Source organism: Dipodomys ordii, unplaced genomic scaffold (assembly GCF_000151885.1).
Source record: "Dipodomys ordii isolate 6190 unplaced genomic scaffold, Dord_2.0 Scaffold23, whole genome shotgun sequence".
In the NCBI taxonomy this organism is placed as follows: domain Eukaryota; kingdom Metazoa; phylum Chordata; class Mammalia; order Rodentia; family Heteromyidae; genus Dipodomys; species Dipodomys ordii.
In genome coordinates, this window is record NW_012267239.1 from 8,559,382 (window position 1) to 8,576,571 (window position 17,190).

Below are 17,190 nucleotides of genomic sequence, written 5' to 3' on the forward strand. Positions count from 1 at the left end.
TTTCTGCAGAATGGGTGGAGATCATTCTAGGCCTGATGTCTAGGAGTGGGGGCAGAGGAAGCAGACCTGTGTGCATGCTGGTGGGGGTGGGGTGGGGTGGTCAATTGTGGTGGGGACAGTGTTGGGATGGATTAGGGAGGAGGGAGGGGAGTCCAGTGAGGAGAATGCAGATTTGAGAGCGGAAACAAGTTGAAGAAAACTGGTTATAGGTGTGTGTGTGTGTGTGTGTGTGTGTGTGTGTGTGTGTCTGAATTCAGAATGTGATGCCTAGGGTCATGTTCTTTTTAAACTTGCAAGTTTCAGAGCGGCTGGGCTATAAACGACACTCAATTAATCGCAACAGTTTCATTGGAGAACACTTAACAACGAAAGTGCTTGGGAGGCCCAAGGCTGGTGACATTGTGTCCCCTTTCCTAGGGAGTACTGCAGGCCACGCCAGGTCTTCATACACACTGAATGGGGTGGAGGAATTGACTCGATCAGGTAGCAGAAGTAAGATTTTCATTGTCTAACCTGTAGGGCCTTGGACGTGGCTGGAAGTTTCCTATAGACGAGGGGAGAGATTTCTTTGTCAGACGGGAGTGAAGAGGAGGAGAGAAGAGGGAAGACTGAGATGTCAGGTGCGATCACTTCCCATGTTTGGATCTTTTCCCGTAAGTCTTACAGCAACATGCTACAGAAATGGCAGGACGCTTCAGAAAGTGCCAGGCTGGGGGAACTGGGGTCTGCATTTGTTTTATCCAGAGCTCCAAAGAGGAACACGAGTTGCACAATGAGTGTTAAGAAGGGAAAGGGCAGTTCCAAGAATTCGCATATTCTCTCCTTAGATAAATTAGCCACATGGGCCTCTCCATTTTGCAGCTAGCCAAGAGCTTGCCACTGGACAAACACCCTACCCCTCACCCCTCGCCACCCCGGGGAAGGAACCCAAGCAAAGGCTGCCTCCTTCCATCTCACCCGCCGCTGGATGAGTTCTTAACACTGGGAACCAGGTTCTTCAAAGCAGTATTCTCTTTGAAAGCTGTGTGGATGGCATTACCTGGTAGCCTGGAATCTTGCAGTGAGCACTGGACTCAGAGCCGAGGGCTCTGGAGTAAGTGAGCCGGGCCTGCCTCAATCTCCTCATTTGTAAACCAGAAGAAATAGACTGCGGTCATCTCAGAAAGGGTCTTCGTGTCTACGTTGTGCACGCATCTCCCTTACGCTTCCGTGTCACCTTGTGCCCCCAAAGTTGCCACTCATTAACATTCAGTTAACCACTCCAGCCAGGAAACCCAGAGTGAAGAGTGACACTCCGGACTAATTGAGAGTGGCAGAGACATAAAATGCAGGAGGACATGGCAGGCGGCTTCAGCGTCTCACGTGCCCTTTATGGAACTGATTTTCCTCCAGTTGAGTTAAATCCCCAGATGTTTCTCTTGTTTTAAATAAAAATTCCACTCAGGATCAATGTGGAGCAGCTGTTGGGCTCTACCGCGGTAGGGACTGATTTTGGATGACAGAGATTTCCCTAACTGGTTGCTGGCACTGTCAAAGGAGCAAGGCTTGCAAGCTGAAACCCACAGGGAGACATATTTATCTGTAGAGGGGATTACACACTGTGAGAGTTTTACTTAATAGGGTTTGGGTTTTCTTTCTTCCTTCCTTCCTTCCTTCCTTCCTTCCTTCCTTCCTTCCTTCCTTCCTTCCTTTCCTTCTTTCTTTCTTTCTTTCTTTCTTTCTTTCTTTCTTTCTTTCTTTCTTTCTTTCTTTCTTTCTTTCTTTCTTTCTTTCTTTCTTTCTTTCTTTCTTTCTTTCTTTCTTTCTTTCTTTCTTTCTTTTTGTTGGTCGTGGGGCTTGAACTCTGGGCTTGGGCACTGTCCCTGCTCTCTTCAGCTCAAGGCGAGCGCTCTACTGCATGAGCCACAGCACCACATCCAGGGTTTGGGTTTTCTTAAAAACAACACACCGGAGCCAGGCACTGGTGCCTCCTGCCTGTAATCCTAGCTACTCAGGAGGCTGAGATTTGAGGATTGTGCTCCAAAACCAGCCTGCTGGGCAGGAAAGTCCGAGAAACTCTTATCTCCAATAAACCACCAGAAAACCAGAAGTGGAGCTGTGGCTCAAGTGGTAGAGCGCTCGCCTTGAGCTGAAGAGCTGAGGGACAGCACTCAGGCCCAGAGTTCAAGGCCTCGATCGACAAAAAAAAACAAAAACAAAAACAAAACATCTATTCTTGTGCAGAAAAGAAAAAAAAAATGAGCCAAATCTAGGCAAAAGGTCTTTAGCTGTGCCAGGGTGCGTTTTGCCCCAGACCTCACGACTGCTGTTTTTCTCCTCTATTAGCATGGCCAGAACATAGCCTGGAGTTCCCTGCACTAGAAGAGGAGAAGGATTTCTTGATTGCACAAGGGAAAGGGAAAGGTGGGGGAAGAGGAAGAGAGGTCCTTCTCCAAACCCTCAGTTTTGGGGTGGAGAGACCCCAGTCGGGGGAGGAGGAGGAAACGTGTCCAAGGTGTTGCCTAATGGGAAGGAGGTTCCGTGCGTCCTTACTCAGTGTCCCCCGACCCTCCCTTCACCCCACTCCAGCGTGCCACGGACCAGACCGGGTTTGACCTGCAAACGTGCTAGGGAATGCTGAATATTCCGGAAAGACGTTGTTTTCAGGTGTGTGGCAGTGCTGCCTGTCTGTGCATCTCTGGAGATGGAGGCGCGCAGTGTCTCCATGGCAACCTGCTGTGATAAGGCAGGGACTCTTAACTCTCCAGGTCTGGGAGCGTGCTGATCAAAGACGGGGACATGGCGAGAAACACGTCACGGTGGGGCGGCTGTGGTTCTGGCGTCTGAAGGGCTCAGCGTTTAACACCCACATCAAGATTAGCTGTCCGGGCTCTGTGTGACTTTGTGTGAGTCACTTAACCTCTCTGGGCTCCCGCTGGCTCCTTCCCAGCAGAAGAGAGGGAGAGTGGCCCGTGGGTTTTTTTTTAAGAAGGCAGAACTGGATAATCATACCTGCGAGAGCGTCTTTGGTACAGAGCTCAGGCCATTGTAAGTGCTGAGATGTGGCCTCTGAAGTTGTAGAGTCGTAGTTAAGGCTATTCGTATAAAAACATTCTCCTGTTTGTAAAGGCCTCCTTTTCCCTTCTTTTGCAAATTTTCAAGTGCTGAGGTTTGCATCCATGGCCTTGCACATGGTAGTTAAGAGTTTTACCTCCAGAGCCCCAGCATTTTGTTTTTGAAACTTGGCACAGGCAGCCTGGACTTCAGACTCAGGATCGTCCTGCCTCTGCTTCCTGCGCAGCTGGGGTGATAGGTGTGAACGGTCAGACCCAGCTTCCCTGGGTTCTCCCCTAACACTCTGGGGCTGGCAGAGATCGAACACTGCATCATCCATTTTGTGAGCCAGGGACAAGTTCAGCCAACACTCCAGACGTGAGCTGTGTCTAACGTCTTATGTCAACACCACCCTTTGCTTTTCTGATGATGATGATGATCATCATCATTAGCATGCTTGTTTGTTGAATAGATGAATGGGAAGGTTTGGGGTTTAGGAATAACTGGATTGAAAAGAATGGATCTCATGATAGCTCAATAGTAAACACATGTTTCAGCTTGATGAAAATCCTGTTGAATCACTCACTTTTTTCCCCCTGATCTGTGTATGTTGCATAAGAGAGAGAGAGAGACAGAGAGAGAGATACAGAGAGACACAGAGAAAGAGAGAGAGAGAGTAAAAGAGCTAGAGGGAGGGAGAGGGGGAGAGGGGATGGAGTGAGACCATTTCCTACTGGTGACATCTTATTAAGCAGCTGCTCAGCAGCCCCCCTCCCTCCCACCTCCATCAAGTCATGTCCAGCCAAATGTCATTTCTCCTATAATCCACAGATAACCATTTTAATTAAAATTTACACACACACACAAAAACCCTCCCCACATCCGGCAGTATGTTGTCTGGCTTCCCTTCTGAAAGCTAACTTAGCTTAAAAATAAAACCAGAAATACTCCCTCCTGTTTCCCATGGGAGACAGGACTGGCCCCGGGCTCTGAGGCGCGGGCCGGGCCTGGCAGCCCGGGGTGGAGTGAGGGGCAGCTGGGCCTGGCAGCCCGGGGTGGAGTGAGACGCGGGCCCGGCCGGCAGCCCAGGTGGAGCGGCCGGCCGGTGGCACTGGTTACCTTCGGTGTGGTGATGAAGTGTTCCCACCTCTGCCCCATGGACTTGTCCTTGTTGATCTTCTTGATTGAGCTCTTGCTTCCTCCCGGGTCCCTGAGTGAGAAACAGCTGAATGAGTTTCCCATTGGCAGAGCCTCCGCTGATTACTTTTTTCTTTCTTCTTCTTCTTCTTTTTTTTTTTTAAAGAGATGCAATACATCGAGTAGAAATGGTAACTAGCTCTTGGATGAATCCCTCCTCCCCACCTTTCCGATCTTGTATTTGAGAAGAAGCAGGAGGGACAGTTCTTTTTTTTTTTTTTTTGGGTCCGGTCGTGGGGCCTGAACTCTGGGCCTGGGCGCTGTCCCTCAGCTCTTCAGCTCAAGGCTAGCGCTCTACCACTTGAGCCACAGCGCCACTTCCGGCTTTTTTCTTTTTTTGCTTATGTGGTGCTGAGGAATCGAACCCAGGGCCTCAAGCATGCAAGGCAAGCGCTCTACCACTGAGCCATCTTCCCAGCCCCAGGAGGGACAGTTCTTAAGTACTATTTCTTTGTCAGAACTGGGTTTGAATTCAGGGCCTTGTGCTTGCCAGGCAGGCTCTCTACCACTTGAGCCGCACCTCCAGCCCTCTGGCTGCACTTTTCTGGAGTGGAAAAGCCCGCCTAGAAGGTGGGTGGGGCTGAGGGAGGTGAAATTCGTTTGCATGTAATTTGCATCAATTTGCATGTTGGACTTGGGCCCTGGGCAGGTCTGCTGTTAATTCTGGGGTGAACAGAACAGTGTGTTCATTTCTGAGTCTCTTGCCTTTTCAGGGACAGCTCTGAGAAATACACAGTGTTTCTGGGTGGGGTTGGATGGAGCAGGTGGGGTGGGCTGTACAGTAAAAATTATTGGCGTGGAAAAAATTCTCTATGATGTTCTGTGTGAGTTCTCGTGAGACGATCTCAGTCCTGGAGCCATCAGAATCCCATTTTGCAGATGAGGAAGCAAACTTAGGGGATGGAAGAGCTTGAGTCATCCACCCAGAGTTTCAAGGCTCCTACATAGGTCTCCCACAGGCCCCGGTGCCTAATTTTCTTACAAAGAAATTTTTTTTAGAAAATTTTCTTCCTAAGCTGGGTGCCAGTGGCTCATGTCTATCATCCTAACTACTAAGGAGGCTGAGATCTGAGGATCACGGTTCAAAGCCAGCCCAGGCAAGGCAAGCCCGGGAGACTCTTTTATCTCCAATAAACTACCAGAAAACTGGAAGTGGTGCTATGGTTCAAGTGGCAGAGTGCTGGCCTTGAGCTGAAGAGTTGAAGGACAATGCCCAGGCCCAGAGTTCAAGCTCCACAACCAACAACAAAAAAAAAAAGAGTAAAGAAAAGAAAAATTTCTTCCTGAAGTGCTATCCTCCCCAATGAAATAAGCTCCAGGATCTTGGATAAATAAATAAAGCCTGGCTCCCTCCTTCCGGGGTCAGGAACTTTCTGCATAGGACTTTGAACCCTAGCAGGTTCATGTTATTGACATGGCCATGTTCCTGTGACTGAAACCTCTGGAAGCAGATACGTTGCCAAGCATGCAATCTTGGGAAAGTGTTGCATGTACGACAAGGAGCTGGGGTAGCATCTTATAACACAACACGAGTGTGTCTGGAATGGAGCTTGTGGATATTTACACTAGGCGAGAGAAATAAAGACTTTTAAGTAGCTTCAGGTCAAGTTCTGGCAAATCAATTTGGCTCTTCTGGATTGGCTACCAAATGAATTATGAGGAAATGGAGTTTTCAGAGCCTTTAGATTTTTGGATTCATGACTGTGGGACATTAGGTCTCTATTCATAACAGAGTGGGAATCTTAGTGTGCTTTCTCAACTACTGCTGCTCGTCCACTGATTGATTCATTGGCTTACCAGTCTTCTTTCCCTCCCTTGGTCCCTCCCACCTTCCCTCCTTCCCTCTTTCTGTCCCTGGACCTCTTCATCCATCTATCCATCTCCTATCCATCCAAATAATCACCTATCCATCTGTCCACCTACCCACCTTTCCATCCACTCATTCATACACTCTCCATCCATGCATTCATCCATCCATATATGCATCTATCCACCCCCCCATTCATCAATCCACCCGTCCCTGTACTACTCTACCCTTCTCCCCACCTACCCATCTCTCTGTTCATTCAAATATCCATCTTCCCACCCATCATCCATACACTACATACATCCATGCCTGTATACCTTTGTCCTCCATCCATTCATCCACCCACCCAACCAACCAGCCATCTCTTCTTTTACTCCATTTTTTCTTCAAAAAGGATTTTAGATGGCTGGGCCTCTTTTAAGCATTTTACTGCCCTTCACTAGCACAGAATAAGGGCTTAAGGAAATGAGTCAAGCAGGCCCATTTTGATGGGGGGACACCCACATGGAGTCCAGACCTGCCAGGGGCTGCTGGAAGTTTGTGGCAGGGCAATGTGCTCAGCTGTAAGGGGGGGGGAAGGTGATTGAGATAAACTGAATTTAAGGCTAGCATCTCCTGCTAGGGGAATCACCCCCTCAATCTGTCGACATTCTACAAGATGAGGGGCCTCCTCACCAGCTCAAAGCCACAAAAAACTCGAACCTACCCCAAGGTGGAGGTTGGGCTGTGGAGGGTGGGTATGAGACTGTGTCTCCAAGCTTTTTGTAAGACTTTATATTTGATTACACAATAAAAAGCCCTCTGAATAATTAACAGGGAAGCTCATTGAAGTGGGTTCTGTCGGCATGTTCCCCAGAGTAATCAAATTAGGGAATATTTAAAATCTAGCCAGAGGAAGAAGAAGCAGTACTTCGGTCTTATAAACAATATTTAAGCTAGCAGGCACTTTTGAAGTCTGATTTAAAGCTCACCGACGGGAAGCTTTAGCGGGTTCTGTGTTGGAGTGTTTCTTTCAAGACCACAGGGCCTTTTGCTTTTCCCTTTGCTGGGGCAGCCCCTGCTGAGCCGCCAGCCTTCTTCCTGAAGTTCAAAAGCAACCCCTTTCTCCTTTTAAAATTAAATCTGGTGCTAGCCAAGCTTTCAGAAATCTTAAATATTCAGGTCCAATCCGAAAGATGGAAGTTTTCCACTAATGCCTGTCTTCCAAGACGACCCCAAAAATCTATTGCGACTTTAGGCGGCCGGCTAAATGAGCTCAAAACGCCGAAAAATCCCCGCAGACCTTCAAAAGCCCAAAGCCCTTGCTCTGCAAAACCATTGATAAAGGAAAAAGCCTGGTTAGACAGAATCAGTCTCTCTGATGTTTCATTTTCAGTAGCAAATAAACCAAAAGGGAAGATCAATAGGGGAAGGAAGGAATAAAACCAGCTGCGCAGTGCCTTCCACCGCAGCCCTTGTGGTGAAGGGCAGGGCCCAGTTGGCATCCCTTTCCCCCAAGGCCTGGCAGGCAAATCTTTACCGCTGCCCACCAAACCATCTCAGAGACAGCAACACCTGACTCCTCCCCTGCTCCTTCAAGTCAGGAATAGCTCACGATTGGCTTTTGTTCAAAAATACATGAGCACAAGTGACAGGTGGTGCTTTGGGGCAGATGCTTTACAAGCTGGTCCTGAGGAATCAGACTCCTTCTTCTGCTTCCTTGATGGCAAAAGCTGGTGTTAAGATGGAGCGCGCTGCCGGCTTGGCTGGCGTGTGACTGTAGTGAACAGAGCGCTGGTGCTGGCCATGGAGGCCGAGCCAGAGCTGAGCTCGGTATTGTTAAGTTGCTGACATGCGGTTTGTTCAAAGTGTGAAACTTTGTCTAAAAGTCTCTCTGAAGATCAGAACTGGAGAAGGGCTACTGTGGCCCTGGGGAGACCAGTTGTTCCTCTGCCACATCAATTCCTGTATGTGTGATTATTTATTTATTTTTATTTTTGTCTAAGAGCTTCCATCTTTCTGGGTCTCAGTGGCCCTATCTGTAAAATGGGGAAGGGTGATCTTAGCAGTGTCAGAGAATTGCTGTTCAGATAAGAGAAACAGAGCTGATTAAGAGGTTGGTGGGTGTTTTGCGCAGAGAACTGAATACCGTTTGGCTATTCACAACAATAGCAGACGTGATTTTTTTTTTTTTTTTCAGCAGAGATCTTAGTGTGGCTTAGAGGAGGAGATGATGGCTGGGAATGAGGCGCGAGGGCAGCTCCAGGGGGGAGAAGAAGCTATAATTTTCGGGCCATAATTTCCCTGTTCTGCCGTCTATGAGAAATCAGTGGGAGAGAGCTCTGAGCAGTCTCATCTCTCAACTCTTGTCTGTGGAGCACATCTTGTTCCTGGCGGTCACTTCAAGATGCCTATCCACAGATGCAATCAGAGCAATTTTCTCAAATACTTCACTCTTACTTTTTTCCCAACTCACATTTGGGGTAAAACGTCTGTTTCTCAGAGGCTGATTTAAGATGTGTTCACATGTCTGTTGTGGCTGAGGGGAAGAAAATGTTGTTTTGGAGCCAGGAAAGAGGACAGGAGTCCTTTAGGGAGCTCCGTGGATCTCAGGGCAAGATGGCCACGTGGCCCTTCTGACCCGAGTCCTGCCACACTCATTGTCCCACTCCCAGGTTTCATGCTCCAGAATCAGAGTGGATGCTGTTAGATCAGATTTCCTGCCCATGTTCCCTTCTGAGCGAGGCTTTCCTGGAGGATTCAATTTAAATCAAAGCCCACTGCCCGGCCGCAATCACACTGCTTATCAGCTGCCTCATGACAAATCCTGCTTATTGCAGTCCTCAGGAAGAGCGGGTCTGGTCGTGTCTGTAGTTCTGGGATGGCTAGAGGGGTGCCGGGGGACTGGACAGGCCGAGTTCTGTCCGGAGGCCTGGACTCTGCTAGGTCCATCTGATGCCCACAATTTTGCTCTCAGACACTCAAACTCTGTCTGGGTTTTCAGACGACTGGGGAAAATTCATGGGATGGTATGAAGATAAAACATCAGAGATAGTGATTTAAAGAGAGGCCATCCTTCCACTTTCCTTGCTGGCTAAAGAGGGTATTTTCTGGTACCTTCTGGGGGAACTTAATCCTCCACTAATCATAATGATCAATTAATTATGTGTTATAATTATAGATTATGATGTGCTAGATCCAGATCACACCGGCTCTGAAGGACTGACGTATATTTCTTCCCAAGTCCCAGTTCCGTTTCATCATGTTGGTGACTGTGAAATCAGCCACAGTGGGCTGTCCACACCAGCCTTGAGGAGCCGGTTGTTAAACACTAGCACATCACTGATCTCAAAATTAAAAAATTCCCCCTTGGCCAGGTGCTGGTGGCTCACACCTGTTATCCTAGTTATTCAGGAGGCTGAGATCCGAGGATCTGGTTTAAAGTCAGCTGGGGCAAGAAAGTTTGTGAGACTCTTTATTTCCAATTAAGTATTACAATGCAAAAACAAAACAAAGCAAAACAACTGGAAGTGGGGCTGTGGCTCAAGTGGTATTGCGCTAGCTTTGAGCCAAGAAAGCTCTGGGACAGCACCCAGGCCTTGAGTTCAAGCATCAGAACTGGCGCGTGTACCCACACGCGCGCGTGCGCGCGCGCGCACGCGCACACACACACACACACACACACACACACACACAATTCCCCACAGAGAGGCAACACTGCACTAAGGGAAACAAACCCCAGCAAATACACTGCCTTTCTGTGCAACTCCTCCTGGATTGTGCTATGGTCTCAGCTCAGGTCCCTGCTCTCTGCGGAGATCCAGACATTCCCAGGTCTTTGTAGATTCGGCCCTTACATACATCCCGACCTACTTTGTGGATGTGGCCCTTACACACCTACTTTCAGGGTGACTACAGTGCCTTCTCACCACCACGAGCAACTTTGGCTCCTGTTCTGAGCACATTTTCATGAATAACTGAAAGAAATACAGGTAGTCCTTTCCCCCTCAATTCAAATCATCCATGGCGTGCTTTCTTTGGTGTGGGAAGATGGGTGTCCACATGTCAGAGGCAGATTCTGCTGCTGGGGGGGGCTCGTTGAGGGGGTGAGGGGTGGGGGGAGATGGTAAGCTATCAAAAGTCTGTTAGCCCAAGGGCCTTTTTCCTTAAATCCAGCGATCAGCTGTGAACACAAATTAGATGTTGTTTTGACCTTGCAAGTTGTATTTCTCAGAATCTAGCCAAAAGAAATGTTTGCAGCTGGCCATAAAAGACAGGTATAAGGATGTTCTGTGAAGTATTACTCAAAATGTCAAAATATGGGACCAGCCTTGGTGTCTGTCAATAGAGAAATGATTATCTGAATTATGCTCTGTGCATACAATAGAATGCCCTGCTGCGCATTCTTTTCAATATTCAAGGAATGCGGAGGCTTTGTGTGGACCAGCACAGAAAGATACCTGCCCAGGGAGAAAGTCACGCCGAGACAGTGTGCGGGGCGTCCTGAGCCCATTTCTCTTAAAAAAAATATGTGTGTGTTTGAATATATTTATAAAGGGAGAGTATTAGAAAGATTTGGAATTGTACCCCCTTAGACCTTTAAAAGGGCTTTGCTCTAAAGAAAGGGTTTCGACAAGGAAATAAAAAGCTTTCATACCGTGTATACACTTGTGAATGTGTTGAAAATTTTCCTAAGTGTAAATGCTATCCACATATAACTTGGGATAGCTTTGTTTTAAAGAAAAATAAATAACTCGTAGGAAATGTTTAAAGGCTGGGTTTAAAAAATTCAGGAAACCGTAAATATATTTTGGAAGTAACTGGGGTGCTGTGGTGGAGCCCCCCCCCCCCCACCCCCCCCCCCAAAACCCCCCCCCCGTCATCTGTCTCCCAAGTCCCTAAACTCACTTTATGCAAAAGTTCCCTTAGCAATACCTTTTCCTACATTATTGGATTTCTACAAAAGAAATAGATTACTGTTTTATTTTAAATAGTAAACCATGGATTCAGAAGCAACTTGCGGTTGTAATGTCATCCCAAACAAACATGGTAAATATGTTGGTTACTATCCTGTTTATGGATGCATGAATTATGTTTGTTTTAATTTGAGATTAGCCTTCCAGGGCTCTGGTAGCAGAGACAAAGTAGAACTATGAAGAGGGACTTTTGGGGGATGAGGAAGAAGGTAATTACAACCCATTTGCAGAGGAAGAAGCCTGGATCCCGGGGAGGCGGGGCTTCATGAGCTACACCTCCAGCTCAAGTGCCAACGTCTTGACACGTATGCCTATTCGCTGTCCCACCGGTGTGACAGTTCAATTCTTGCATCAGAGCTTTTGCGTGATGCTTCCTTCTGGTGGTGACACCCTAGCACTTTCCTTGGCTTAGATACCATATGGTGGAGCGTCTGTCTGTGTTAACTCAGGGACCTAAATACTATAGACCCTCTTGGGTCCAAGTGGAGAACTCCATCCTAATATAAAACGACAGAGAGAAAATTAAAACAAAGCAAAGAAAAACAAAACAAAGCAAGAAATTTAAAAAAAAATCCTCTCGAAATAAAGAACAAGCACAAAGGAAGGAAGTGGAGCTGTGGCTCAAGGTGGTGCAGCGCTAGTCTTGAGCAAACAAAGCTCAAGGAAAGTGGGAAAGTGCCCAGACCCTGAGTTCAAGCCCCATGACTTGAAGAATAAAAGAGAGGAGGAAGAATAAAAGAGGAAGAATAAAAGAGAGGAGAAGAGGAGGAAAAGTAACACAACTAAAAAACAGCATTGGAGAGAGACAGCGCTCCGCGAGCGTCAGAGAGAAAGCTAACCGAGGATTCCGCAGTGTGCTGTGCATCACGTTGTCACTTCCCACCGTGTAATTGCTCTCATTCTGGCAGATTGATTCCACTGTGACATCCCTAAATGTGTCCCAAGTTGGCTCTTGCAGGTCCACAAGAGCTGCTCCAGCGCATCCTGGTTTGACTCCCACAAAGCATTCCTAAATTAAACCCCGCCCACCAAACGCAGAAAAGAAAAAGCCGGGACCCATGGCCAGGGGCCCCTCCCTTCCCCCCCCCACACAGAGTGTGTTCAGTTTATGGCAAGAGGAAGCATACTTGGGATTCCAGCAGGTGATCACTGGCTTCATGGTGTGGTGGGCGTGGTCAATGGTCAGGGCCTCCAGCAGCCAGTGGAGGGCACAGAGCTGGCGGAACAGAGGCTCCCTGCAAAGAGAGAGGGGCACAGTGAGATCCTACCGGACCCCGCTCTCCTCACAATAGCTTCCATAGACACGAGAGCCGTGCTGGTTCCCAGAGAGCTGACAGCGTGGCCTTGCGGAAGGGTTTTGTACACATTTTGTGGGCCTAGCGGGTGAGGTGATGCGTTCGTTCTGTCGTACAGATGGGGCTGTGAGGTGCACGGGGCTTAGGGCAGCTGTGCCGGGAAGATCCCTGGGCTCGGGATCTGAAGCAAGGTGATTCTATGCCCAGCCCTGGGAGTTTGTGTGTACTGAGGAAAGGCAATAGAACTGAGGAGGGGATCTCATACTGTCCTGGTGTCCACCTATTTACTTTAACAAATTAACTAAGGACGCAGTAAAGCCTGGAAGTGTAGGGAACCTAGGGTGCGAACTCTACATGTTTTTTTTCTTGAGGTCAGCAGTTGGACACACTACATTTAGTGTGTAAGTTCTTGGCCTGAAACTGTGGCTGGGCAGTTGATAGGTCTGCCCATGTATTTCCCAAGGCTCCTTTCTCTTCAAACTGCTTCTGGGAGACAGAAACTGTTTGCTAAACCTGCGTGGAGGACCTTGCACAGCACACAGCTGGCCAGGTGCGAAATTCCTGGCCCAGGGCTTAACTTCCAGACCCCTGACAAAATCTATCCAAACCCTATGCTGGTGCTGAACTCATTGTTTAGAAGCAGCTTGGCAGTTTATTCCCGAAGAAAGCTAGCTTTGGCCTCTGTGCTGTCCCCCCCTTTTGGCAGATCTTAATGATAATGATGAATAAACGTATGAATATATTATTTGAAAATGTAACTGAAACATGATTAACAATATGTCTAACCTGTATTTTCTGACTTTTTTGGACACTTTGTATGAACCATTTACAGTGAGTTGGGTACTGATGGGTTTTGCTTTTTTCACATGTAATTCCCCCAGCTGGGAGATGAATTATCATCCCCACTTCAGAGAAGGGGAGATGGGTTCAGAGAGCTACAATCACTTTGCTCAAGGTCACCTAGCATCGTGGTGCTGGGGTTGGTGCCAGAATGAATACCTATCTCACTTAATGCTTATGCTGCCCACACTACATGAAGGTTACTCTTCCCACCTGCTCCGTGAGGAGTGAGTCCCTAAGGTCTTGTGAGGGTTCAGACTGGGATCTGATTCACCCCAGCGTCCACTCTGATGGGCTGTCACCCAGTGGTCACTCTGACAGAGGTGGGGGGTCATCAGAGGGTTAACTCACTGCAGGCCTTTTTTTTTTTTTCCTGGAACCAAGGTGTCATCCTGGAAGCTGCCTTCCTCCCCCCAATGTCTCTCACACTAATAGAGGAGAGGCCTCCATTACAAAGCTGCATAATAGCTCTTCCTTGAAAATGCATCCTGCCTCAACCGATATCCCTAGGGGTCCAGAGCCTGAGCCTGGTAGGCCTAGGAATTGCTCCTCCCTGTTTCCAGGAAGGCCCTGGCTCAGAGGGCGGGGCCTGCACCCTGGGGTCAAGCATGGAGCGACCCAGTCTCCCCCAGGAGTGACCATCTCACTCAGCTTCCTGTATGGTCCTCATCTCCTCCCTACCCTTCCCCCTGTGTACTGGGGGAGCTGGGAATGCCTGCGAGGTATGAAGCAAATAAGCACCCCTACTCCCTCCCTCCTTCCCTCCTTCCTTCCCCCCTTCTCTGGAGAGAATTAATTTTCTTTTACAAATCATTTACTACTCAGTCCCCGTTCTCCCTCACTCCTAATCTAAAGGATCTGGAAGTCCGGGCCCCTTCTTTTCGTGTCTCTCTCTTCACCTTACGTCCTCTTGGGCTCTGAGCACATGATTGTGCCAGAATATGGTCAGTGGTCTCCATGGGCCATGCGCTTGGCCCTGGGTCATGGTTATAAGCACCTCCATCTACTGCCATCACCATAACCCTAGGAAGTATGGAAGACAGTAGGAGAGACCCCTGCTCTGTGTATCTGCAGGCCTGGGATGTGAGGGTAGGGCCAGGAAATCAGCACAGGGAGTTAGCTGTGGGGGTGGGGTGCGCTTGTGGACACCGCCACCTGGTGATGCCAGACACTGTTTTAAAGCTCAGCATCCTATCAGTCTCCACAAGGGAGGTGTGGGCCACCAAACCTGTCCGGAATCCTAAACGTCAGTAAAACGGCAGAGTTCCGGCAGTCTCAGCTCTCATGTTGGGGTTGTCTCTTGGGATGGAGTAGAGCTGTACCTTTTCATCAGGCAAGCGTCCCATCCGATCTATCCAGACCTTGCCATCCGACCCCATGAGTATCTGTTTTATCTTCCATGAAACAAATAGGAAACAGAAAACAAAACCAAAAATGTCCCCGGAAACATCCTTGATGGAAACAGGAGCTTTTCCACAGGGCTTAGGCGCCAGATCAAAAGTGTGTCATGTCTAGGATTTTATCAGATTAAAACAAGAAGGGTTCGCCCACCCTTGCAGTCCCTGAACTCAGAACTTTGGACGAGCCCCCTTCACTCCACAGCCCGCGCGCCCGTGCGGCCCATCCCCTCTGCCTACCAGCCAGACGCAGTGGGCAGTGGGCGTAGAGAGCAGCGTTGTGCTCAGGGAGTCAGACAATGCGTCCCAAGCCAGTCCCAGCAACTCCTGCCAGTGGCCAAGGGCCAGTCCAGACCTGAGCTGCTCTGTCAGGCAATGCTGTGAGGGGAAAGCCTCGTCCTCTTAGAGACTGAACAGGAGGCTGCGTTTCACCCCCGGATCCCACCCCTGCCAGTTTTCAGGCTATAGGTCGTGTGTCCTCTGACACGACTGAATTGATCCCTACGCAGTCATTTCAGAATGACTGGCCTATGTGGAATCAATCGCATGGGGGCTGGAGGGGCTGACCTGGCTTCCATCTATACTAGCTGACAGGATGACTGAGAATCGAAGAGTTCATCAGCAGGGCCTGGCCGAGGCCTTTTCCGAGGGTCCTGCCTCTCCATCCCTCTCTGCTTAGGATGCCTTGTAATTGGGCCAAGCTAGTCTCTCCCTCACTGCCTGAGCCTGGGGCCGGATGGCTGACATTCTTGCAGCAAAAGCTTGGCCTTGCATCCTTGCAGCCCCGTGCCTCAGGAGACCTGGTGTGCTGAAACCCCTGTTCTCCGGATCCTCCCCAAGCACTGTGAGAACAAATCTGCACTCGCCTACTGCATGTCGAGAGACACAGTTTTCCTAACCTCCAGTGAGCTGACCTAGACCAGAGACGCCCAGCTAAGCTGTGGACCTAGAAGCAGGAGCAAAGTCCTGCAGATCGTTGTTGTTATTGTTATTATTATTAGTTCGCCCCGGGCTGGCCTGGAACTACGATCGTCCCAGTTTCCGTCTCCTAAGTGGCTAGGATGATAGGAGTGTGCTATTCTGCCAGCTGCTTTCTCTTATTATTATTATTGTTTTTAATTATGCCACGCTGAACAGCCTTCCTGGCTCTAGAGTCCTTCGGGCTGGCGAGGAAGGGTCCCAGCAACTCGTTGAGTGGGTTTCATGTTGGCTCCAGGTTAGAACAGAGCCGGGCGGACGACGCAGGGGGGGGGGCTGCTTACACGTGGGACTCCGACATCAGGGGGGAAATGATGCAGCTGTGGATGGGGGTGAACGGGCGCAGCAACCCGCTGGCCGCCAGCTTCTTGTACTTCTCCACATCTGAGGCACTGCTGGAAAAGCACACAGGGCACAGCCTGAAGCCGGAGGAGACACTGCAAATGCCCTCCTCTCTTGCTAGAATTCATTTGGCCGCTAATACAAGGTCGCCCACCGTGGGGAGCCCTGGGGCCCAAGCTGCAAGACCAGGAACAGGTGCTGGGCAGGACTCGCAGGGCTGAGAACCGGACCCTGGAAAGGTCAAACAGACAAGGCAAGACAAATGTGTGCGTTACTACCCTACGTGTGTTTAAGTTAGAGCTGGTTGGACACGGAAAGCTTAAGGCCTTGGAGATAAGATGAATGTCTGTGTGACGGTTAAGTGTTTACCGCTCTCCTCTGCGCCCTAAAGATAAGAGAATCAAGTGTCACTTTGTGGACAAACTATACCTCAGGCTAATGGTTGTAATCACGAGATCCCTGCACCTGCCTGTAGTCCCCTCCCCTGTACTGGACTAGACAAATAAGCTTGCTAACAGGAGCTGGGGGTTCAGAAGCCAGTGAGCGTTAGAGCCCCTGGAGCCCCCTTTCCTTTTTCTTCTGCCCTGATCTCCCATTGTGCAGACCCTGGATGCGGGTAACAACAACCCACTATACACCAGCCATCATCCCTCCCTGAGGTGATTTCGCTTTAATATATTTTCAGATAGGCTTTTTTTGGGGGGGGGCTGGGCTGGGCTGGACCACACTCTAGACCTTCACCCTCTTGTACGTAGCTGGGATGACCCGCACATGCTGCCATCCTTGGGTTATTAGTTGAGAGAGGGTGCTGTTAACGTTTAGCCTGAGCTGGCCACGAACCATCACCTTTCCTTTTAGTTTTGTCCTTGAGCAGACAGGACCGAGTGGTAAGACACTAGTGTTTTCTTAAAGAATTGTACAAGACAGTGTCGATGTTATGATAAAAAGCCTGAGCCAAAAAAACCAACCCCCCACAAACCCCCAAAACTTTAGGGAAGAGAGATTTATTTTCAATTCATAGTTTCAGTCTTCCATGGCACTGGGCATGGAAGAAGAGCAGTTTATTTTATGGTGGTCCTAAGAAGGGAGGGGGGGGTGTGAGGAGGGAGGGAGGGAGAGGGAGGGGGGGAGAGAGACTGCTCACACATTTCCCCCTCTTGTCCTTGTTTCTCTGTTTTAATCGTGGGGGGGCGGGGGGTAGGTGTCCTTTCTTGTCCTAGCTAGGTAGATACTCTACCTCTTGAGCTATGTCCATAGCCCTTTCTGCTGTAGTTTTTTTTTTTTTTTTCCAGACAGGGTCTCTGTTTTTTACTAGGCTGAACTGGATATTTGTCCTCTGACCTTTG

General features: G+C 49.1%; 1 protein-coding gene across 1 annotated transcript in view; it reads right to left on the minus strand.

Annotated features, from left to right (window-relative positions):
• Ccdc60 (coiled-coil domain containing 60) overlaps positions 1-17,190 on the minus strand; it is an 87,076-nt gene that overhangs the window by 17,255 nt on the left and 52,631 nt on the right. The window contains exons 5-7 of the mRNA XM_013014292.1: positions 15,787-15,894; positions 12,120-12,227; positions 4,153-4,243 (exon numbers count right to left, since the gene is read on the minus strand). Of these exons, the coding sequence (XP_012869746.1) occupies positions 4,153-4,243; positions 12,120-12,227; positions 15,787-15,894 (307 nt within the window). The remainder of the gene's footprint in view (positions 1-4,152; positions 4,244-12,119; positions 12,228-15,786; positions 15,895-17,190) is intronic.